The sequence below is a fragment of the Neopelma chrysocephalum genome, unplaced genomic scaffold (genome assembly GCF_003984885.1).
Source record: "Neopelma chrysocephalum unplaced genomic scaffold, ASM398488v2 Primary Assembly neopelma1_87, whole genome shotgun sequence".
NCBI lineage: Eukaryota > Metazoa > Chordata > Aves > Passeriformes > Pipridae > Neopelma > Neopelma chrysocephalum.
Genome location: NW_020897749.1, coordinates 4,174,492 through 4,199,021, shown reverse-complemented (window position 1 = coordinate 4,199,021; position 24,530 = coordinate 4,174,492). Strand labels below are relative to the sequence as shown.

The 24,530-nt window shown below is 38.6% G+C and overlaps 1 protein-coding gene across 4 annotated transcripts in view; it reads right to left on the bottom strand.

The window, feature by feature from the left end:
* Positions 1-24,530, bottom strand: part of ROBO1 (roundabout guidance receptor 1) — a 713,456-nt gene that overhangs the window by 622,690 nt on the left and 66,236 nt on the right. For all 4 annotated transcript variants that reach the window (XM_027692614.1, XM_027692617.1, XM_027692616.1 and 1 more), the window contains exon 2: positions 229-369. In XM_027692614.1, the coding sequence (XP_027548415.1) occupies positions 229-316 (88 nt within the window). In that variant the 5' untranslated portion in view covers positions 317-369. The remainder of the gene's footprint in view (positions 1-228; positions 370-24,530) is intronic.

Sequence of the window (24,530 nt, the reverse complement as noted above, 5' to 3'; positions counted from 1 at the left end):
CTCCTTTTCTATAATTTCCTTTGCAATCAATAAAGCAACTGATTGTAGCATAAACAATACAGTTGAATTATTAAATCCCGTGTGTTACATACGTAGATTTGCTCATAAATTTCTCAACTGCACACACACACACACATTAACACACCAAGAGAGAACTTCAGGTGTACTCATGCACACATCATGACTCATAGAAACATGAACACTTATGTTTAAACAAGAGGTACCTACCTGGAATGAGCTGGCCCAGTAACTGATGGCATCTGGAAAGGCTTAATACAGCTACTATGACCAAAAAAGGATAATGTTTCCATTTCATGATGTGTCCTTCCTCACATTACACCAGCTTGGCAGCGCTAACGTAAATGTCACCTGCAACACACAATGGAAATAAGAACAACAGAATTAATGATAAATTTAAGGTACTTCCAAATATTTTTGCCCAGTGTAACTCTATGAAGTGTGCTGGTTTCAATACAGCTTTAGCTATTAAAATAATGTTAGATTATCAAGCAGTCAAGCAGTTGTAAACCACAACCAGAATATTAACTATCCTTGAAGAGTAGACAACCCCAAAACAGATGTTTTAAAGGGAGACATGAGGAGCCCCATAGTGCACATGTGTATTTTAAAGTGCTGCATGTTGTTTGGTTAAGTTACTAAAGAAATTGCTTCACTTCAGCAAGATAATTAAGTGCATGTTTAATTCATCTCAGTGCAAGGAAATACTTAAACCCTTGCATAAGTTGAAAACACTTTAATGCTATTCAGCTTTACTACGAAAGCAGGGTTAAAACTTTCTACCAGTCCCCTTATGACATGATGTTTTGCTGAATAAGTATTAGGGATAATTTTATCCATTAATAACTTCAACAGTTAAGACAACTTTCCGATGAGTTTCTGTGTTCTTAAAGGCCAAAAACGTACATCCAACTGACAGGAAAATGAAATCTTATGAAAATAACAATATTTTTAATCAAAAAAATTAACAAAAATCAAAACATTTTTAATCAAAATATGACTTTTAAACTCATTTTTCTGACCACCTCACCTGTAGGTTACCAAGCATTCACGACTCCACCGGTGCTGAAAAGTTATCTCTGCTCACACTTTTTTTTTTGTCACACTTCAGCTACATTAATACTCAGTATAGACTTTGCCAGAGATCACAGAGTCACAGAATTGTTAGGGTTGGAAGGGACTTCTGGAGATCATCTAGTCCCACCCATCTGGCAAGGCAGGGTCACCTGGAGCAGGTGACACAGGAACACATCCAGGTGGGTTTTTAATGGGTCCAGAGAGGGAGACCCCATGACCTCCCTGTTCCTCAGGTCTTGTTCACAGCACGGCAGCCTGTTCAAAATGCCTTTCCTTTACAGGTTTCTAAGAAACATGTGGTGTATTTTAGGTGATCGTGGGTTCTAAAAACAACAAGACTTTTTTTAGACAATCCAATTAATACACATGATCTGTAAATCACATGAATTGTTTTGTTTTGGGTAGTTTATCTGAGTGATTTTTTTGGTTGTTTTTTTAGAGGGTCTTTATCTCAATACAACCCAAAGTGCATGTGAATGCAATGTTCCATGTATTGCCTGGTATTTGGGGTTCATGTCAAGATCTTGGGGACAAAAGAGATGCTATTCTAAGTGCCTGTCAAGTTATGAGATGTGCACAACTGCCTGACCCTAATCAACAACTGGAAACCATGGGATGCGTGCTGACAGATCAAACTCTACTCCAGCAACAAGTAACTATATCAGACCTTAATAACATTAAAGCTGCACTTCTTAGATTCTCTCTCCTTGTACATTCTCCTCTTGTAGTTAAGAACATATACTTAGAGAGAACCAGTTTGGATTCTGACTCCTATGTTAATAAATGCCAGCAGACAGAATCAGAGCAGTGAAGAAAACTCTAGTGCCACCAGTCACTTGTTCAATCTGTTGAGACAGAGAATTTTCAGATGTAAACCTAATACCTATTTAATAAGTACAGATAGAAGACTTGTGTCTAGCATTCAGTGTCACATGACACTTTTGAACATTCAAAATTCCATAAATAAGTTAAATATGAACATATTCAATCCCCTACACGTGCTGCATTTTATATTTGCTTCTTGTGTTATACCTGTGCTTCTATTATCTTAACAACCAGAAATTATAATACTCCATTTCCTACTACTCTTACCTGAATCCTATAAAATATTCTTTTTTTTTCTCATTTCATCTGCACTGCACACAAAACCCCCAAGTTCCTTCCACTCCCATTCTTTTAATTTCCCCCATCACTTGTGTGGTTGCTCTTGTGTTGCAAAAAGCTTGACAGCTCTTAATGGCAAAGTTAATGGCAATTAATGGCCAAGGTGTCACATGCTGCTCCAAACTATTCGTGATATGACTCCAAGAATGAAATGAGGATTTGCAAGCTCAGGCCTTTGGGAGGTCAATCTCTTTCTCTGTACAGTAATACAACATTTATTAACATGTAATAAAACTATTTACTACTTTGGTTTTACACTCCCATGGTTTCTTCATCTTTACTTTCTGCTGCAAATAAAAGACTGAATATTGTTTCTAATGCCAAGTTGATGAGGCAGCTCTTTGATTTTGCTTTACTTATCAAAAGAAAACAAAACACAACGAAAAAATAACATTTTACTTAAGGTTTTACTTTGTCATTACAACATGAGGTGAAGGAACACCGAGTTAAAGAAGGAGGAGGGACAAGAGGTGCTCCAGGTGCCAGAACAGGATACCCTGCATCCCATGGAGAGGACCACACTGGAGCAGGTGTTCACACTACAGCCCACGGAGGACCCCAGGCTGCAGCAGGTGGATGTTCCCTGGAGAACACTGCAGCCCATGCAGGAGCAGATTTATCCTGAAGGATTGCAACCCATGTGAAGTAATCACACTGGAGCAGGGAAGGAGGAAAGAGGAGAGGCACAGAAGAGCTGTTATGGACCAGCCACAACCTCCCACTCCCCATCCCCCTGCACCACTGCAGCACTCCAGTGAAAGGTAGGGGAGCAGAGGTAGAAGAGTTGAGGATGAAGGGATGGAGTTGGCCCTCGAAAAAAACAGGGGGTGTGTGTAGAGTTTTAATTTTCATCTTTTTTTTTGCGTCATCCAACTTTATTTTAATCAGAAATAAATTTGCTTTTCAGCCAAGGTTAATGTACCCCAACCATAAAGTTGCAAGGGAGAGTTGAATCCCAGTAACATACTTTATGGGACTCACCCTCTCTGTGAAGGCATCCCAGGCATGAATCCAACATTTTGTCTTTCCATGCCTCTCTCTTCCATTTACTTAATCAGTAGACTATGACTGCTTTTTAATCTCTTTGCATGTGATAAAGCTCCCTGGGGAGCTCTGATCATGACTGCTTGGCTGTTTTGTTAAAACCTTTTCTGCCCTCTAATTCTGCTTGTGGCTTATGTTTGAAATATGATAATTCTAAATCCTGAAATTATTCCAGTGTTATTAAAAATATTATTCTTACAGAAAATTTCAGTGAAGATGGCTTTAATTAAGCCAGATAATTTTAATATGAAAACAAATCTTTTCAGTCTACAATTTAAAAACAATTCCTGTAGCTATTCCTTGAAAACAATCCTGAACAGGATGTTAATTCTCTATATTTGGGGTATAGTGCTTCTGAAAGAGTAGCACTGATCACAGGAGAGATAAAGCAGAAAGAGATGTCATCAGAATGGAAAATGGTTTTCAGACAGAAGTGGAGCTCAACAAAAGAGAAACAAGATCTTCCTTATCATCATCTACTGCCACTGCACTGCAATTCTGGTACCACACTGCAATGGAGGAAACCCACAGAAATCTATCACAACCAAAGGGATTCAGCTGGCAATTTAAAACATCCTTTCCCTTAGTACATGCTAAAAGCCCATGCCACACGCATTCAGAACTTCTATTCATATACTAATTTCTCCAGTGTCATAAGCTTTACCTTTTTGATTACAATAACTGAGCCCATGGCTTGTGTTTGGCCCTTCTCTGCAATTAGTCTCTCAGTGTCTGACCTACAAAACTAATATTGCAGCATAAGGACTGGCACTAATTAGATGTTGCCAGTGACAGAAGAAGGATGCACTCACCATACACTCTTCAGCTGGCCTGAGACCTCACTTAACCCCAAGTCAAATGACCACAGACCTACACCAGAACGTGCAACAAAAGGTTCAGGTCTGGCATGTTATCCAGGGTGCACAAGGAAGACAAACACTGCCTTCTCTATGACATTATAATCATTAAAGAATCAATGGGAAATTAAACTGCACAAACCCAGAGGGGAAAGAAGCACTATGGTAAATGAAGGGAAAGGGTCTAATCAATTATTTTCTTCCACTTTCAAAGTATAGTGCTATTTATCACTACAGCCAGTGCAAAAGCAAAGACACTGAAACAAGACCAAAACCAATGCTGGTTTTATTTTCATCTCTTATTCTTTTTGAATTTGATAATTATTGATGTTTCTCTTAGAAACAGTAACCAGCTTCCTAAGACTAGATTTTGACAGTGCATTGAGTAGAAAAAAAAAAAGGGACACAAAAGTCAGGTAATAAAGATTATAACTGGGAAAAATAACTTCCCTTTATAATATCTATGCACTTTGGTAAACATTATGCTAAACAAGATTGTTTACCTCCAAGAGTAGACAGAATTTTGATTTGCCACGTACCCAAAGGCCATTTTGGAGTGAACTGGCAAAATTTCACTGAAAGGAGAAAAAAAAAAATGTTCCTTTTGAAGCAATATTAACTAATTTGGAAAGCAGAGTTTTTAAAAGCTTTGTTAGGCCTATTGATAGTGGATGGTCCTTCCTATACTTTCAATCCTTTCAGTCCTTCTGTCTACTAGTAGGACACCCAGTTATCTGGTCATCTCTGTTTGGACTGACAATACTTCTGAACTTACTCCTCCTATGCATTATCATCAGTATAGTTGTATATCACTGAAATTAAGAACTCCCCTCTACTATTTTAAATATCCTGTTAAAATAAATTTATTTGGAATTCTAGGAGGATGGGAAGGAAGCACTGCCATACATTGTCTCAACTGTTTCCATTTAGGAGCAAAAATGACAGGGGTTTGATGAACTAGGGGAAAAGAAGTCTGGCTAGCTCCTCTTCTGTTATAAAGTACATCAATTCTACTAAGATCAAAGCAGCTCAAAAATTATAAATCTATTTAAACAGAGTAGTTATCAGTATAGTACATCTATGGATCTGGACTGTAATCCTGTCAGTGACAGAATGTTTTAGCAGACATTCATGAAGCTCACCTTATTTAATCTTTTAGTATTCCCAGACAGTTGCTTTTTTAACACCATTAGGTCAGTTTTAATAATTATGATGCAAGATTTACGTTTTACTTACTTTAAGCTGAGGTTTGCATTTTTTTTTTAATGTGGTGAGAAACCCAAGAGTAAAATAATTCTTATTAATAAGAAGAATAATGCATTGAATGTGCTCAATTTACATTTCCAAGCTGGCAGGTGACAAACTTATATGTAAGACAGTCTTACCCAGATTTTAACTGACTTGATTTCTGTATGGTATATTTACAGCCTAAGCAGTTCCATAGGAATAGTTCACCTAGTGCAAATCAAATAAAAAAGGTGCATCTCCTTGTACTTGAAGATTGCAGCAGAAACCCAAACAGCATTATAAGCCTCACAAAATGTGGTATGTGACATAAACTGTAACCTAAACCTTAAACACCCTCCACCATGCTGCCTGCACATGAAAGCTCAGTGTGAGGAGTCAAACTCATGGCAAAAGAAACAGCTTTTTCTCCCACCAGCCTTGGTCTTATAAACAATCTCCCTACCAGAAGTTCTGCTCATCTCTAACATTTCCTTCATGCCTGACCATATAAACCGAGATTAATCTTGATTAATGGACAACTTGAACAAAGAAGCTTTGCTCGGGAAGGAGTACCTAAGTGAGGAAGTGAGCAACAGAACATGATTTCTATGTAAGGAAGCAATACATTTACAATGCAATGAGTGTGCAATGCAAGGTATGGAGCATGAAGTGGAGTGTTAAGGAGTTTAAATAGAATGAAAAAAAAATTGTCCTATGAATTGTATTATTTGTGTCTGGTTTTTTAAACATATTCTTCAGGTACGTAAAAAGTAATTTCTTTTTTTTTTAATCAGAAACATACATATAAAAGTATGCGACAAAAAAAAAAAGAACAGGCCAGATAGGACTTTTTCTTTTAAGGGGTTGATGCTTATCTCTCAACAGCATCAGAATAGAATCACAAACTTCCCAAGCAATCAAGCCTAGGAGATTCCCCAAGTGTCTAGATTCTCCAGTCTGTCTATGTACCATGTTCCCCCTACCACCACTGCCATTCACACCGTGGCTCCCCTGCAGCAGGAAAGGTGATTTAGTATCCATTCGTTATTAGATGGGACTAAGTAAAAATCAGCTCAATGCAAAGACTAAACACAAAGGACTAGAAGGAAGAAAATGCTGCAGGGAGATTTTGCCTTATTCTTCAGGCAGAAATTGGGGCCACTCGAGCAAATTGACAGTGCTCTGCAGGCTCCTGCCCCTGCCTGACCCCCAGACTGCTGGTCTCTGTCAAGGACTCAAATTAGGTTACCCAGTGCTTACTGCTCTCTGTATTTGCTGCCTGCTATGTCAGGAGCAATAGAGGCACTGTCTGAGCAGGCAGGGCTGGGGTTAGGGAAAAACAAAACCCACCTGGAGGTCAGTCTGACAAGGTCTGTGAAGGGCAGCAAGACAAACTTCTGCAAGTACATAATCAGCAGAAAGAAGAACAGGGAAAATGAGGTGCAGGACCTGAAGACAAAGGACGTGAAAAAGGCTGAGGTATTTGATGCCTTCTTTTATCTCAGTTTGTGTTGGAAAGACCAGTCTTCAAGAATCCCAGGCCTCTGGAACCAGAGAAGAAGTCTGAACTAAGGCTAAAGACTCTCTCTCAGTGGAGGCTGATCAGGTTAGGAAGCGCTTAAACCACCTGTACACACACACACCAGTCCCTGGAACCTGACAGGATGCACCCATGAGAACTGAGGGAGCTGGCCAACATCTCTGCAAAGTGACTCCCTGATTAGCTTTGAAAAGTTGTGAGGATCAGGAGAGGTTCCCGAGAACTGGAAGAAAACAAGTGTTGCCCATGTCTTGAGGATGAAGGATCCAGGGAAGAGCATCATTTCAATCCCTGAGAAGGTGATGGATGAACCTATTCTGGAGACCATCTCCATACTCATGGAAAGACAAGAAGGTGATCAGGAGTAGTCAACATGGTTTTATAAAAAGGAAACCATGTTTAACCAACCCGAAAGCTTTCTATGAGATGACTGGCTTGGTAAGTAAAGGGAGACCAGTGGATGTTGCTTATCTTGACTATAAGAAGGTCTTTTACGCTTTCTTCCATTAGATTCTCATAAAGAAGCTGATGAAATACAAGCTAGAACAGCAGAGAGTGAGGTGGACTGAAAACTGGCTGAACTGTCAGGTTTAAAGGATTGTTATCAGCATCACAAAGTCCAGTTAGAGACCAGTCCCTTGTGTTATACCCCAGGGGTTGCTACTGGATCCAAAGCAGTTTGACACCTTTACCAGTTACCTGGACAGTAAGACAAGTACACCCTTAGCAAGTTTGCAGATGACATAAAACTGGGTGGAACAACTGATACACCAGATGGTTGTACCACTATCCAGAGGGATCTCTGCAGGTTGGACGAGCTCATGCAGTTTAACAAAGGTAAATCCCAAATCTTGCACGTGGTGAGGAATAATCTGAGGCACAAGCACACACTAGAGGCCAACTGGCTGGAAAGCAGCTCTGTCAAGAGGGACCCAGGGCTCCTTCTGGGCAAAGTATGGAGTAACAACATGTCCTTGCAGCAAAGAAGGCCAAAGGTATCCTGGACTATTCTGGGAAGAGCACTGATGGCAGGTGGAGAGAGAGATTCCTTCCTTTCTCTCTCCTCAGCAGTGGTGAGGCCACACCTGGAGTGCCAGGTCCAGTATTGAGTTTTCCAGTACAAGCTTGACAGTGGAGAAAATTCAGCAGAGGGGCAAAAAAATGATGAATGGGTAGGAGCATCTATCATTCAGGGAGAGGCTGGGACTGCTCAGTCAACAGAAGAGAAGTCTGAGGGGAATCTGATTCATGTAGACAAATACCTGCTGTGATGGAATGAAAAAGAGAGAGACAAGCTTTTGGCAGTGGTGCCAGGACTAAAAGCAGAAATTGAAACACAGGAAATTCCACTTAAATATAAGACAAAAACTTTTCTACTGTGAGGGTGAATGGACAGTGGAATAGGTAGCCCAGAGAAATGTGGAAACTCCATCCTTATATGCAAAACCTGACAAAGCACAGTCCCAGGCAACCTGCCCTGGCTGACCCTGCTCTGAGCAGGACATTGAACTAAATGATCTCCTCCCTGCCTCAGCTGTGATTATCCCACTTCCTTGCTTGGGGATCACAGCACCAAAATCAGAAATCCATATTCTGTTTTGGGAAATATGATATAAAGTGTCTAGCACAGAATAAGGGAAGGCTCCCCTGTCACTGAAAACTAGTCATAAAATGTTCAGAAGCTATAGCACAGGGTGACTAGAAAAGCTGGCAGCTCTACATGATCCTGGGGCAGGGGCAGACTGGATGGAGATAATATGCTCAGCATGTCTTTTAGGGCTTAAAAGAAAAAAAAAGATAGGAAAAAAAAGTATAATTACTAAAATAATCATTTATGCTGTGAAAAGTCCTCAATTCATGGCAAAAAAAAATGTAAATGAGGTTGACTGAGGATTGAGAGGGTTTGTGATGACATTTTTTGGGGAATAACCTTATGATCCCACAGGGAAACAGAACATGCAGCCAGACAAACACTTAAATATGCTGTGCAGTATTGTAAGCCATTGCCTGTCATCACTGTGCTTGTTGCGTTCAGGCTGATTATTCCCCTGGAATGCAAAAATCAATTCTAACTTGCAAACTATTATTTTGCACAGACCCGCAGTACTGCAGATTTGGTTCTCTATTTTATATTCAGTGACTCTCAGGGGAGCAATGAGAGGCCAAAAGGTAATTGGTAACAGTCACCAGTGAATTCATTGGACAAAACTTTCCTCAAAACCAGAAGGTGATTTCATTCTGTTAATTAGCCTTTTTTTTGCTGAAACTGCTGATATAGCTAAAAGCTGTGGGAAGAGAATGGAGAAGTGAAGACATTTGTATCATCACTCTAATAAGCTACTCAAGAGAGTGAGAGGGAAAAGGCCTTGAAGCCTTAGCCAAAAGCTTTACAGTGCAGGATAGTCTGTGTGCACACACACACAAGAGCCCATGTGAGAGGATGTAGCTCTAAAGACATCTCTAATCTAATAAAATTTACTTGTGCTTCATACCTAGAGAAAAGCAACACTTTGAGTTGTTCTTCCCCAATGCAGCCAGGCAGCCTGGCATCATTCATGCTCGTAGAACACAGAATTTCTCTATAATTAAAAAAGCCTGTCAAAGGAACAGAACTACCATCAGCAGGAGCTTCAACTGACTCACTCCATGCAACTGTAAAATAACATACTTTTGAAACATTTGTTTGGGGCTTTTTTTTTTTTTAATTCAGTTTCATATTTTTCAAAATTCTATTCCCTGGAATCAACCTGGGCCTCCTTTTTTGCATAATAAGGCACCATCTCTTAATAAGGGCAAGTAAATGGAAAGCAAATCCTTTAGTAACAGCACTACAGAAAACCATAAGGGAAAATGGATGGAATTCAGAGATGGATTTGGACGTGGTACCATATACAAAAACAGGTATAAAGCAGGGAGAGGAAAGAAAAAAACCAAGAATTCTTAGCTGGATCACTAACTGAGGCAGGGTATCTGCAGAGAAATTGCATATAGTCATGAGATTAAAAACTATAACAAAATTTATGGATTATCTATGAGGTTGCTATCTTTTACATGCTTTGTCTTGTTTTAGTCAGATTTTTCCTTTTCTGACTGTGATTCAACAACCAGGAAATAAAACTTCAACATGATTCTGAACCCAAATTACAAGGCTGACAAATATCACATACTAGTTTATATCTACACAGAAGAAACCAACATATACAATATGAAACAATTTTCTCACTGCTTTTTAAGTCTGGCATTTTCTCAAGTCACAGGTCTCTTACTTTTGAATGTCAGGAAGAAACAGATATTCTACTCCTGTTATATCAGATGCTTCCACCTTTCAGTTCTACAAACTCCTTTTGCACTTAAGTGATACAAGAATTAAATATCTTCAGTTTAAACTTAAATAGGTTCCTGAGGATGTTTGAACTTCTTAAAAGAAATGCTACCTTTTCAAAATAATCCAAATTTATGAAAAATTCAGTAACAGTGGAATATGTCCTAAGTTTTCCAATAGAAAAATGTTAAGCCCTGGGCAAATGTTAAAGGGTTTGTGCTTTTTGAAAATACAACCAAGGAATACTCTAAATAAAGCAAAAACCTTCTCATGTCTTATATTACTGATGCATTATCTCTTTTTGTCCCTTGGTATATTAAATCAAAAACTCTCAACTACCAAGACTTTCAAGAGGGTGTTTGGGAAAAAAATGGGTACTATATCTGTTGCAGAATTCCCAGTATGAAATACCATGTTTCCAAATTGCTTTTCCAGAGCTACCTACTCATCACTTTTTTAACAGGAAAAAAAAATTAGTAACGCCTTGATGTAATTAATAATTTCTTGATTTGTAAGAAATACTGTCAGTGTTCAAACACTATTAAATAGTGGACATTCAAAGAAGTAAAGCAGTCGTTGTCAAAAGTACTTCACAACAGAGTCACTTTGGAAAAGAAACAGCATTTGATAGAAAGAAAAACTGGTGTCTTATAGGTTAAAAAAAATTCCTTTGCATTTTCACTCCACTGTTATACCTGATCTAAAAAAGCAAGGGTTTTTCAAAGGCATTTAGCTTTAAACATTCACAGTATCTTTGAATGTCCTCAGCAGCACCAGAAAAGAGGGATTCAATTTTCAAAGATAATTGTGTCAGATAACTGTCTCATCCCTTTTCAGAAACAATCTGATAAATACCTAATTACCAGCCAAGTGATTTCAGAGCCACACAGCTGGGCCTGAGAAAAGGCTACAGGGAATGACAAGGTCCCTTAAAGCCATCAAGAGCAAGAGGCATTTGGTTTGTGAATTACTTCATTTATTCAGCTGATAAAATGCATGGGAAGTCCCCAGAGAAAACAAAATATTCATAAAATTTTGAAATAATAAATAGAACCAATATTTAACCAGAGAATTAAAATATTTTCAAATAAAACAGGTTTGGCTACTACAGAACAATTATATCCCAAAATCCACAATGGTAATTACTCCAATCCTTAAAACCACTAATTTTTTCAGAAAGCATTTGTACACTACTCAGCCTAATCTTGTCTCATGTTGATACATAATGCTGTATAGGGAATTAGCTTTACAGTAATTTATATTGTAATTGTGACCTTAAAAAATTATAGTCTTAGTTTGTGAACACTGGTGACAATTTATAAATTCTTTCTAGTTTGACACCTATCTCATCTTTCTTGAAAAACATGGTAATCCAGCTATCCTTTCTAAAAATACAGAGTAGCTTTACTTTATCTTCACTAATTTAAAACCCCCACAGGTATATGTAGCACCTCAGATTTCAGTGAATCTTTTTAAACTCTACATTGTAAAAGCCAATCCTGTAATCTTGTTGAATTCCTTGTGCTTGGAGAAGCGTTGGCCCCTGCTACATATCCGAAATGTTAATGGATTGGAGAGCACGAAATATCAAAGTAATGATGCAGAGTTCAGAATCACAGATGGGAAGGAGAAGATTACTGATAATGCTTCCACAATATTAAGTTGACCAAATTATGTATTCCTCAGGCTTTATGAAATACGTGTTTGCTTTTTGAAAAATGCAACAGACCCGGGGTGGTAATCTCAAAAGTACACATTTTTGACCTAACTCTGCTCCCGCATTGGAGCGAATTGATTGGATTTTTGTGAATGCAGTGAAATAGGGATGGATTTACACAATTCTGTAAATCTCAATTAAAAGTAAGGACACAAAAAAGTGTTCCATATGTGTACCAGAGAGGTGAGTCAATGGCTATTGAGCAGTGGGGGGGATCAGGCTGCCCAGGGGAATGGTGGAGTCACTGGAGGTACTTAAAAGACATGGCACTCAGGGTCATGGTTTGGTGGGGAACTTGGCAGTGCTGGGTTAACAGTTGGAGTCTAGGATCTTAGGGGTCTTTTCCAATCTAAACAATTCTACAAGGGTTTAAACTAAGCTGGTTGTCTTTACTCTGCTACCTCACAGTAGTGATCATGCAGTCAAGAACAGAGGGGCAGTTTTAAAACCTGTTCCTTTCAGATTCTCAGATAGCAAGTTACAGCATTTCTGCACGAGTCATTATTCACATTGCACATAAACATGAATTAAAGCTGTCTGAGAAGAGCTGACACTCCACCAGCATTTAAGTTCCAACAGTCAGGCTTGCATATTGATTGGGGCACGCAGAAAAAGGTCCTGGGGTTTTGCTTGTCTGAAAATTAAGGCTTGACCTCAGATCACAGCTTTGTCATAACCGGTGTTGTGAAACTGTTTAAATATGGAAGTAAAATTCCTGGATAAATTCTCCTGCCAGTTGCAACTGAGCAAAGAGAGACCCCAGTGTGAGACACTCACTGCAATAAAAAGCCTGGGCTCCACTTGAGTGCATGGTGAAAGCTTTGTGTTCCTCTAGCCTTCAAACTGCTCAGGTTTCTACCTATCATTAGATGATTTATCTACCAAAAATTTAAAACTCTATGAAATAAAAAAAAAGGGAATTCTAGACAAAGTCTCGGCACACAAAGCAAAACAGGGGATACTTTTGACGGCAAAGCTATGAAACAATAAGCATTTTGGGACTGTGAGCTGCAGCTTCTGCAGCAAAAGGCTTGTCAGAATTCTTTACTTCTTGAGATTGAACTTTAAGGGAAAGAAAAATAGCTTGCCTTTTGCCCTTAATAAGAACAAGAACAATTAGAAAGGATTTGCAGATCCTGCCCCACCAACAATCCTTAGAGACAGAAATTTATGTCAGGATTCAAAGAATACTCAGCTCTCCCCTAGAGCGCATTCATCCTTCTGGGGTCACCAGTAAAGGTGAAGCTTACACAATACAAGGACTTTCAACCTTGTCTGCTTCTTGGTTAAATAGACCTGTGTGAAATGCTAACTCCTTGGGGAAAAGGAAGAAGATGCCAGCTTTCATGAAGCTGCTGGAAGAGTGGCAGAATCCCTTTGAAACTGAGACTGATCTGATAAGGTCGTTATGGTTGTTAATAGCAACTCTTTCCTCTGCTTCCTTGTGGAGGGGACTGTGGCATTTAGTGGTAGTTCAGGGCAGCCAGCAGCTGAGCTGTCATTGCAGGGCAATGCTAGGGACTGGCTGGAAAGCCCTGTTCTGTCCATGTCCCAGCAGGCATAATAGCTTCTCCCTATGAGAAGGGTCGTAATGCCCCCTAGCCTTTCTGGAACCAGCGCTAGTAGCTTTTTGCTATGCCTCAGCCTCGGCCATCTCACTGATTTTGCTCCCATTGGCTTTTAAACCAGTATCCACTGTGAAGAGAAACACAAAGATTTGAAGTAATTGCATATCTACAGTTCCCAAGACTTTAAATCTGTGGGTCAAGGGCAAAAATCCTCATGTCACCACTCCCAGCCCTAAGTGGAATGTAGGGAGGATTTAATCCTTAACTCTTTTGTCGGGCTAATGGGCCCATGAAGAACTCCACACTGTCACCAGGGCAGAGACAGGCAGAGCAGTGCAGTGGTGGACCTTAAAGTACATGGCAGGGAATGAAAATGGAGATCTGGGATTATTTCAGAGAGAAAGTTTAGTGGATGTAGGACATGAGTCTTTCTGATCCTTCGGGTCTTGCTATTTTTGTTTCAGATTCCTGGAAGGAAAACAGCCAACAGGGGCTGGGGGACCACAGACTACATTCAAGAAAGTGCTATTCTGTAAACCCTAACAATCCTCTGAGCATGCTTTATGGAAGGGATTTTTTTAGTGTATGTGCTGTCAACAACGTATAAAAGATTAAGGTACCGCCAGCAAACTCCTCCCAGGAGTTCTGCAAAGCAGGAGGAAAGAGAATCTGAGGTTAGACCAGAAAAATAATTTTTAATATTTCTATGGAATTGAAGTCTCAGACAAAATATATTTAGAAATTGCACTTAATTTGATCAAGAGCAGGATATGCAAAAGAAGCTTCCTTCATAATCTAAATGGTAATTTGAAAACCAAGATCACTCCTAAAAAGAATATTATCCCCCTTTCCTCCCACCCCATTTCCTCCTTGGTTTCTCCCTTAAGAAAAACTTTTACAGTGTATTTTTAATCATCTCAGGGTCTATAGACTCGTAAGTTCTGGAACACAGTTTAAGGTCTGAAGTTATCTGTTATAGGGCCAACAGTAGCAGAGATAGACTGAATATTCTCACCCTGGAAAACTTGTGATGATGCTCCCAGATCATTAATTCTGTCTGTTAGAAACACAGAAGCTGTTAGTGTCCATCAATATATGAAGTAAAAATAGTGTGCTTTCTAAGTTTTGTTTCTAAGTACTACTGTAGAAAAGTAAATAAAAAGGATAAACCTCCTAAAAATGTCCTGACCAGGAAAGCATAACAGATAGGGAAGAGAGAATGAAGGATTTATGTCTCAGAAAGGCTATCCAAACTTATAATTTTTATGCAAAACTTGAAATAACATTTACACACAAGAGAAAACAAATGCACGTGTCTCAATAACAAATTCTGGAGTTTCAGCTCCCTAAATAGCACAGTAAACCAATAATTTTCACTCATATTTTCTCCTATGAATGCAATGCACTTTCCTGAGAGAAAACATTCAGCTCAAACAAAAGGGATTTCATTTCATCAGAATATCTAATGCACTAAAAGTTCAGATTAACTGGCTAGTATTTTGACAGGTCTCCAGTTCCTATCCTGGATCGTCCTCGTGCATTTTGTATCTGTCAGATGCACAATCAGATGTTCACACATGTATCGCGCTCCCTGTAAGTACAAGGGACACCGGCTATAAACATATTTTAAAAGTTATGGATGTGCCTGACATAACTGGTGTGACCTTTCCTAATAGAGGAACTGCTGTATAATCAGTCTCATGCGGGCAAGAAAATACAACATCTTGAATCACTGAATTCTGTTGCATCAGCAGGAATTTGAAAACATGGACCGAATAACTAAACTATACTAACTCCTAAACCTTCAGAGACTAAAAGAGTTTCAGCTAAAACACACAACTGGAAATTTATAGAAGTGGACAACTGATTTCCTAGCAGTAAACCATACTAACAAAACTAGCCTTTAGCTGGGTGTAGAAAAAACTGCTGAATCCATGGAAATTGTGTATTCATGACATAATAATCAGCTGTATTGCTGCATATTTTGTTTAAAAAAATCTTGAAATCTGGAACTACTGGAGGACTGACTACCATGCAGGCGTTGTGAGCAGTATAATTTTAAAAAGGCTGAGTTATTCAAGAGAAGCATTTCTGTCTTTGACTTTTGAAAATTCTTTATTTTCTTTCATTGATGCAGCTGTCTCTTTGAGAATACCTGAAATAAAGTGGCATTCATTTTCTAACAAGCCCTATGCTATTATAAATAGGATACCAGTGAAGCAAGACAATAAGATCATATACTCTCTTCTCTGAACTGGAAACTAAAATGAAGAACGTTAATTAGATGTTACAGAAAATTATCCATGTGCTCATTTGTGCTACTGGCCCTTTTGGATGGCAATATTGTTTTTCTAAGACTCAAAAAAAAGCAAGTTTAACTTAACTCACTGAAAGAAAGACGTTGTAAAAAATGACTCAAGATACTCATTCATCCCTGTTTAAAATAATAATTTTGTTCCAATATTTCCATTAGCTTGGCTTTTCGACACCCACCCATCCCCTCCTTTCCTTTCAGATAACTCCAAGCAGATGGGTTCTTTGCAGCACACTAATGCTACAACCAGTGAGAAGAAAGCAGTGGATTAGATGTTCATATGGCTGCAATGTAAATTTGCTCACAATTTGAGCATATGATTTATCATATAGTCAGATGAACTAATCAGTATTGATGAAGAGGTTCATAACGCCTCAAAGTCACATTCCTTGCACACATTAAACTGATTCAGAGCTACCCTTCTCCAGTTGTTTTCCTGTTAGTGAGAGGGAAATAAATTTATTCTAAATCCTTGCTCTCATCTGCGCCAACACGTATCACAAGCCACTTTCTATTCATTTCCTGATGAATAGATACTTAATTTGTTTTCAGCCTACCTTGGAGATCTTCAGTATACATTGGCAGACAAAAAGCAAATGTGTCGAACAACACAAAAAGCACGTTCTATACAGTACAAAATATTCATAAACTTTTAACCTGGAAAAAAGTAACAGTTAATAATATTTTCCCAGAGAATGAGTATGCAATAGCATACTTACAGCATAAGGTTGTACCTTGCACAGCAAGGCACTAAAATTGAAACCTCTAACAATATATGATCATAATTGATAAATTAATACCAGTAGAGCTTCTTTTAACCACAAAGCAATTAAAGAATTTTGGTAGCTGAAACAAAATACTTTAAATATTCCCTGCTACTCTTACCATTTATGCCACCCTGTGTGCACACTTTTGCTAATGTCTTTTTCCCAGATATCAGCATCGTAACACTTGGTCTGACTTTGCTGAATGAGCTTTTACTAATGCCATAACCAGGGGATGATCCATCCGTAAGCAGGAATTCTACAACTATCCTGGTCTTTGCACAATAGTTTATATCTTTTGCTAATAAATCGTTCCCTTGTTCTACATAGTTGTTACATGTGTAACAACTTCAATAACACTGTCTTCCCCTCTTGGCTGAGGCAATGCTGCCATGAAAATCTGTTCCTCAGTTCCTCAAGATGTCTCCTGGACCAACAAATACTTGGCTTATTTAGAGTACTCAAATAGCTCAAGACCCATGAACTGAACCGGCAACAGATGACAAATCAAAATCTCATTTTCATAAAACGAACACTACCTCTCCTGGCATTTAAAGTTCTTGTCAAGATTGCCTTCAATCAAATAAGGAAGTTAAACTGAAGTCAGGAAGAAAGAGCCTGCTAAAGTACACTGTTATGCTCCTCAGTGGACCAATAAAGATACGCATTGGGACACACTTTAATGTATGTTTTGGAAGACAGCACTTTCATCAGTACACTTGCAAAAATGTTACCCATTTGAATGCCTGCAGAAAATAACTCTCTGCTTCCCCCACTTCCCCATTAAAATCAGTTTAAAAATACTCTCACAGGCAAAACTTAACCAAATACAAAATAATTCATGACTGACAAGTTGCTGACATTCTTCAAAGCAATAGGTGCTACTCTACCACCGCGGGCAAGGAAAACTAAGTCAAATAAAGATATAGTGCATGAATAGAAATTTCAGCAGGTTTGATTACAGTGAAAAATAAGAAAATCCAAAGCTCCTGAAAAGCTGTTTGAAAGCCACCAGCCTTTGGTAAGAAAAAAAAACAAACTATGTTCCTCAAATGGTATTCAAAAAATCAAATTTCCCTGCAAAAAACTTTTCCTCTTTAAATATTCAAACTCCAATCTTCAAAAGCCAGTATTTACGAGACTCCTCTTTTAGCAATTTGCTGCACTAATTTAAAATAGCATTGCTCACATTTACATATAAATTAAGCCAACTACATCATCACATTCTTTAAGCAGTTTATTTACTGTGTACTTGGCAAAGCACCTGTTTTAGTTTTCCATAAAATAGAATATATCATGTAGAAACACACACATCTTCTCTGTGTGATACAGCAGATTCAGAATACAATATTAGAAGAAGTGAAGTAAGAAGACAGTGCAGGAATGACACAATATAGTTTTATTGCTCTTCTATTTAGTAGAACCTGTCAGTCTAACTGTGAGCCTAAGCCACTAAATTCCACACATGAAAGTCAATCTGATCTGTTAGGCAAACATTCAGGTAATTTTTTTAATGGATAACTGTCTCCATTCAAATATAAATCAAACCCTGTGTAATAAGTAATAGAAGATACAAGAAGAACTTCTGGTAGCAGATCTATCTTCAAGTCATGACACCTACAGTAAATTCACCCTTTATTAAAAATATCTTGTCAGTGTCAATGGCTTTCGAGGGTTTATTCTGCGATTCTGATAAAGGCTTAATAAAGGTATTTACTACACAGAATACATAAGCAGCTATATTGACAAATCACAGATTAACCTCTCCACTCCTGACCTTTCTTCTTCTACCTAATCTCCTACCTAAGCTGTCTCACTGATACCTCACCTAGCTGGTGTGCCATCAGCTTAACATGGCCAAAATTGACCTCTCTGTCTTCCCACCCGAACACTGCATCACCACCAACCCCCCATCACTCAAGCCTGTAATAAAAATGTCATTTTTGTTTCACCTTTCCCTAGCCTTCCTAATCCAGATCATAAATAAATCTTTCTGCTGCTTCTTCTACGCATTAAAGATAATTTTCTTCTTTTTCCCTGCACAGCTAAATGCTCACTTAAGCTCTTGGTTCTCATTTTGATTCATTTATTCTCAAGCTCCATTACATCGTATCAACCATTCCCTTTCAGCTCATTCTAAATGCAGTTTTTTTGCTTTATCTCCATTTAGGTTTCATCACAATGGATAAAAATTCCAAAAGCATAAAATAGTCTAAAACCCAAAGATCCTTGAATCCATTTAGGATTCTAAATGGATATAGGTCATTTTTGTAAGCACTCATGCAGCTCAAGATGCAGATTATTGTTGGACACATGAACATCTACAAAAGATTTTCCTCCTGACAATGGCACATAAGCCCCTAAGAATCTTGAAAATTGGACAATTTTACACACTCACCCACTCTCGTAATCCTTTTGCCACCTTCTTGTGTTCCATGCATCAATTTTTTGGGTGTAATTTCTTAATTTTGTCCTTTTCTGCCTCATTTTCTGTCTCAGCATTTTAAATTCTACATCTTCAGCAACCATCTATTTTATATACAGCTTTGCCACTTTGTCCAATAAATGTGTAAAATTCCATTTCACTTTATGCCTTTGGCATAAAACATCCTCTGTGTACTTCCTCTTAAATGGTACATCTAACTCTAAGAAGCAGTTCACTAATGCCAGCTGTTAAGGTGTTTAATGCTACAATAGCAACAAAACAAGGAACTACTTATATAAAGTATATGTATATAAACAACACATAGCTGAGGGCACATTGTCATTCTGCTTACAATGATTTTACATTCTAACCCACGTCATTTGTGTGCTGTACTATGAGAGTGGGAACAATAAATGATCTATCTATACATATATTAAACACATAACTTTGAATATTATATCCACAAGACTATGTTGAAAATTACCAAACACTCGACACTAGAATTTTAAAGCCAAACATATGTAGGTATAGATAAACAGTCCATTTTTCCATTCTTTCCTGATTGTTTCTGCCCAGGACTGCCGTCTCCCATATATCACAGTATAATTTTGCTGAATTTGCCATTAGAAATCTAAGTTTTTGAGAGTAAATGAACAAAAAAGAATGCTAAGGTAGAGAAAAGTATTTCACGTTGTTAGCCAGAGCCAATGCATGTGGATCCTGCAGTGTGCCCTGAGGCAGCACTACATTAACAACAGTGGTTCATAACCGACTCAGAGAACAAAGTGAACTACCTGCTGATGCTGCAACAGCCTGTTCTGACTTCACGTGCTTAATGTCACAGAGGGACATTTACAGACTGGGAAAAACACCTGGACCTGTGCTGTGCTGAAATGGCAAGTGGTGACAGGATGAATGGTCAGCAGGCCATGACCGTCAGCCAGCATTCCACTACCCAGGGCAGTGGAAGGGAGAGAGGATTGACTTCCTAGAACAGTGTGGTTTAGAGGCTTAGATAAATAGGAATTTTTGTCCTTGGAGTCCAAATTAACACAAATCACCTATGACATCAGAATTACAGCAGCAATGTCTCCAGTTTGGTGGACTGGCTGGGTTGTCCTGTTCCCTCTGCCCCTAACTAACACCATCACTAGGTTTGTTCTTCGATGTGTTAAAGTTTCTGTCCCCATAAAAAAAGACCAGGTCCAGTTGTTTGCTCCGTTTTGGTGATATTATCATTCCTGTGGGCACCCAGCCAGCTAGACACTTCCTTTTTATTGGATAAGTTTTTCACTCAGTTGATGGTTTAGCTTCATAAATGCTACAGGAGCACAGAGGACATAATAAGAGTAGGCAGCCATGACTATGGAAGAGGAAGGGAGGAATTGCCTCTGCTGGCACTTGTGCCAAACTAAATGACTGTATGACCATGGCTTTAGATCGTGACCAAATCCCAACTCTAACTTGTCAGATATTCTTAATAACAAATCTCTACCTCCGGAATGGATTTTTAAGGCATAGCTATGCAAATGAGCACAGCACAACAAAACGAAACCAAACCCTAGGGAGAAGGTATTTAACAGCCTTCACAGGTAAGCTTTATACATAACTAAATTACTCAAGAAATATTGCAGACCTCTCCACAACAGAAAGTACATATGTTCTCTTATTTATATTTCATTTAACATTTGTAAAATAAAGGAATGTTTAATTCTAATTAAAATATCAGAGCCTTTTATTTAGTAAACCCTGATGCTTTCTTTTTATTGTTATTAGAATGTTTTCGATAAACACTAAATGTGACATTAAAAACTATCATATCTATTTTATAAAAAGAACCTTACCTTTAAGCCTATATAAATGCATCACATAAAATACTTGGAATTTTTTCCTTGAAAGAGGTACTAAAACTTCCCCCTTTAATTCATTAGCTTTCATTCAACTCTGATTGCTGCTATAAAATGCTATTCCTTTTTTTATGATACCATGATCAGGTCTTTTGGCTTACCATAAAGAAAGAGAACATCAATCATTTGTATTATTCTATCATGATCAGTGCTCAGACGGGAATGCTCAAGTAATTTTATTAAATCATGCATTCCTGCAGCCTGCAGTTAAAGAAAAACAAACCACTGAATCCAAAACTCTAGTTATCTGAGAAATATGAATTGCCCTTTTCAATATGTATTATTAAGCCTCCTGTACAAAAAAACTCTAGTACTGAAGCCAAAAATGATTCACATGAGATATGTTTAGGGATGAAGCGCTAAGAAAATTCTGGCAGAAGTGTTAATTCAGCACATTTCAATGATGGAATAAAATGGCCAGCACCAGTATCAATCATCTGATATTATCTTTTGTATAACAGCACGTACTCCTCTCCCTTTAATTGTTGCTGGCTGAAACAGCATTTCAGCTGAGTAGAGACCTGAGGATTAAGGTCACGATAATACACAACCAGAACTGCTTTGCCAGGTGTTCTGCTGAGTATATCTTGGCTGCAACTCTGAAGGCTCCACTTCTGCTGAAAGTTGTGATCAAGAGACCCAGACAGTAAAAGACAATGAAATGACCCCCACTCTAAGAGGCATGTCTTAGCGTCTTATGAAAGAGCACTTGTGACCAACAGATCAAGAATGATTACGACCAAGAATGTTTTTCTTACGTCTCATGGCAGAAGGAGGAACCGTGAGCACAAGACACTTTTCCTCATGGGAATGTCACTACTGACAACTCACTTATAAAGATGATTCCTCCTGCTAGACTTCATACACTCTTACATCTGTCCAGATGTCTGGAGAAGCTTACTTCACATTTTTCACTTTACATTTCAGTGAACGTAGTTGCCACAAATGTTGCTGGACAACCAGCCCTGCATACAACTTTGTTACTTTGTCCTGTATCATAATAAAAAGCACTACAAATACTGCCAGTAACAACACCAGCTTATTTCCACTGAGTCCCAAACTTTGATTGCAAGTCTGTGGGAGTGATAGCACAGACTTTTCTGCACATTCTTTGGATGTGCATTTCCATCAAATTTAATTATCTTCCAGCTATCAAAATTAAAATGGAGACCTGCAAGTATGCCTCCATATTCAAAACATGTTATTGAAGGGACAGAATGGGTTAAAATCAGGGAAAAGGAACGTTTTAGGCTGTCTCTAGAGAAGTCAAAACAGTATAATTAAACGTATTTATCCTCTTGCCTGCAAAGAGATACTGTGCCAACAAGTTTACGAAAATGCAAGAAATTCCTGAGCAAAGAAAAATGGCCAATTAGTTGCTTGCATATTTAAAAGAAGACGAGGGAAGAAACAATCTAACTTCAACCCCTGGAGACCTACAAAGAATCGCTACATCTAAAAAGACCACAATTGCCTGGAGATAACAGCTGGGAAAGAGCCAGTCACATAAGAAGTGGAGAAATACAGCCTAAAGTCATACTACAGAACAATGCCTCTATGAAGCATTTTCTTATAGGAAAGCCATGGCAGGGTTCTGTTTCTGTGATACCTAGTTCCTGTTACAGGAATATTTGCAACAGCAGCAGTCTTCCCAAATTTTTCATGTGTATTGAGCTGCTTCAATCCCTATTTCCAATGCCATTTGGCTTGGAGTGGCTCACATCCACACTGCTTTGGGTAACCTCCACTCAGAGTTGCCTGGTCACACTTACATCATGTGAAATTTGAAGTAAACTCTGGTCCCTCTATCACAGACATTCACCCATCAGCATCTTAAGCACATTTTCATAAAGCACGTCTGTAACTGCTCTACAGCCACGGGGTTTTCTCTAGGGATGCTTGTGCCATTCCACACAGGGGAGTGATATGGTATCACGGAGTGAAGATGACCCAGGTGCCCAGAACAAAAGAAGGGGCGATGCCACTGGTGCCACATAGGCAGTTAGGGTAGTTAGGAGTGTACTGAATTCACCTATCAGACCTGTACAGATCATAATACAAACTACAGTAACAGTGCAATGTGATTGAAATGTTGGCCCATTTTACAAATCCTGTTTTTTTCCAAAATATATGCCTGAATTAACTTCTAAAATACATTATTCTTGTTCTAGACATTCTAAATTGAAAAGGAAACAAGGTGTTGAGTTTTAACATCGGTATTTTGGAAATAAAATGAAGACCTACATGCAGCATTTATCTTCTGAGAAGTTTTTTAAATGCTTTCCATGTGATTTGGGGCAAAATTCAAGGCACAAGGTGGGGAGAGGCTGCAGCAAATGACTCTAGGAAAAAGTTTTAAAAGTTTCCAAGAAAAAGCAGGCCTGTTTTTCAATTATGGTTGGCACTGACAATACCAAATTACTAGCAAACTCTGTCAGGAATCAATAATTTTTCCTGCTCATCATATTCATATACTCAGCTCTATTCCCCTATTGAAATCATTAATCCTTACTGAGGATTGGGTAATTGTCTGGTGGTAAGGGTAGCAAATTAGAACCAAGATACCAAAATACCTTGAGATATTTTATAAGATTCTACAACTAGTCACAGAGTAAGCAAAACAGCTCTGTAGATGCAACTTGAGAGCTAGTGTTGTTAAGTTTCTCCATCCATTTGCATATTTATATGTTAACTCTCCATAATTCAATGGAAAAAGAAATTAATATCATAAACATAAGAAACTGGAAATTATTACTTAATTTTTTGTAATGCTACCTACTGGACATCTGCAAGGAAAATTCCAAGGCACAGCATGCATATCATTGGTCTTTATATTTGTTATTTACTTGTTCAGAGTTTACTGTGTATAGGGATTGCAAGGTAGTTAAGAGCTGAGGCAGTTAAGGGCCAAAAGTCCATGCATGCAGCTACAACTATGCCACAATTTAGGGTTGCTGGGGTTGTCCAGCCCAGGGGCTTGTATTTCCTCTTCCAGGGAGCACCATCCACTCCCCTCTGCTGGGCTTTGTGTTGGTATATGCCTTGTTGTGCTTAGCACAGGAGGGAAATAAGACTCGAAAAATAGTTATAGAGATCTGGACCCCTCTGTCCCCACAGAAAGACTTGGCTTACCTGTCACTGGTGGACACATCTCTCCCATTTTTTCTTGAAGGAGTGTGAGACAGATGACCCAATTCTTTCCCTTCCTCTGCCCTGCCCCAGTTTATTACGTGGGCATGGCATGTTTTGGCAAAAAGGGCAGAACCTTGCTAGTATAGTACTGGGCAGGAGACATAAGCAAACCTTTCCCTCCTGCCAACTGAATTCTGAAAACTTGTCTCAGGATTAAGCCAAGGTCTTTAATATCCATGAAATAGAACAAAGTATCAAGAATGTGAACTTTGAAGTTAGTCCTGCCTTGAGCAGGAGGTTGAACTGGCTGCCAAGTACTCAAGTTTGAACTTACTTCATCTTATGTGCATATGTTCCAGCTACAAAGACATGGGAAAACAATCTCCCTTTCCCTCATGGTTGCAGCTCTTTAATCCTGATTCTCTGCTTGTCACCTGACCAAAAAGAAGATACT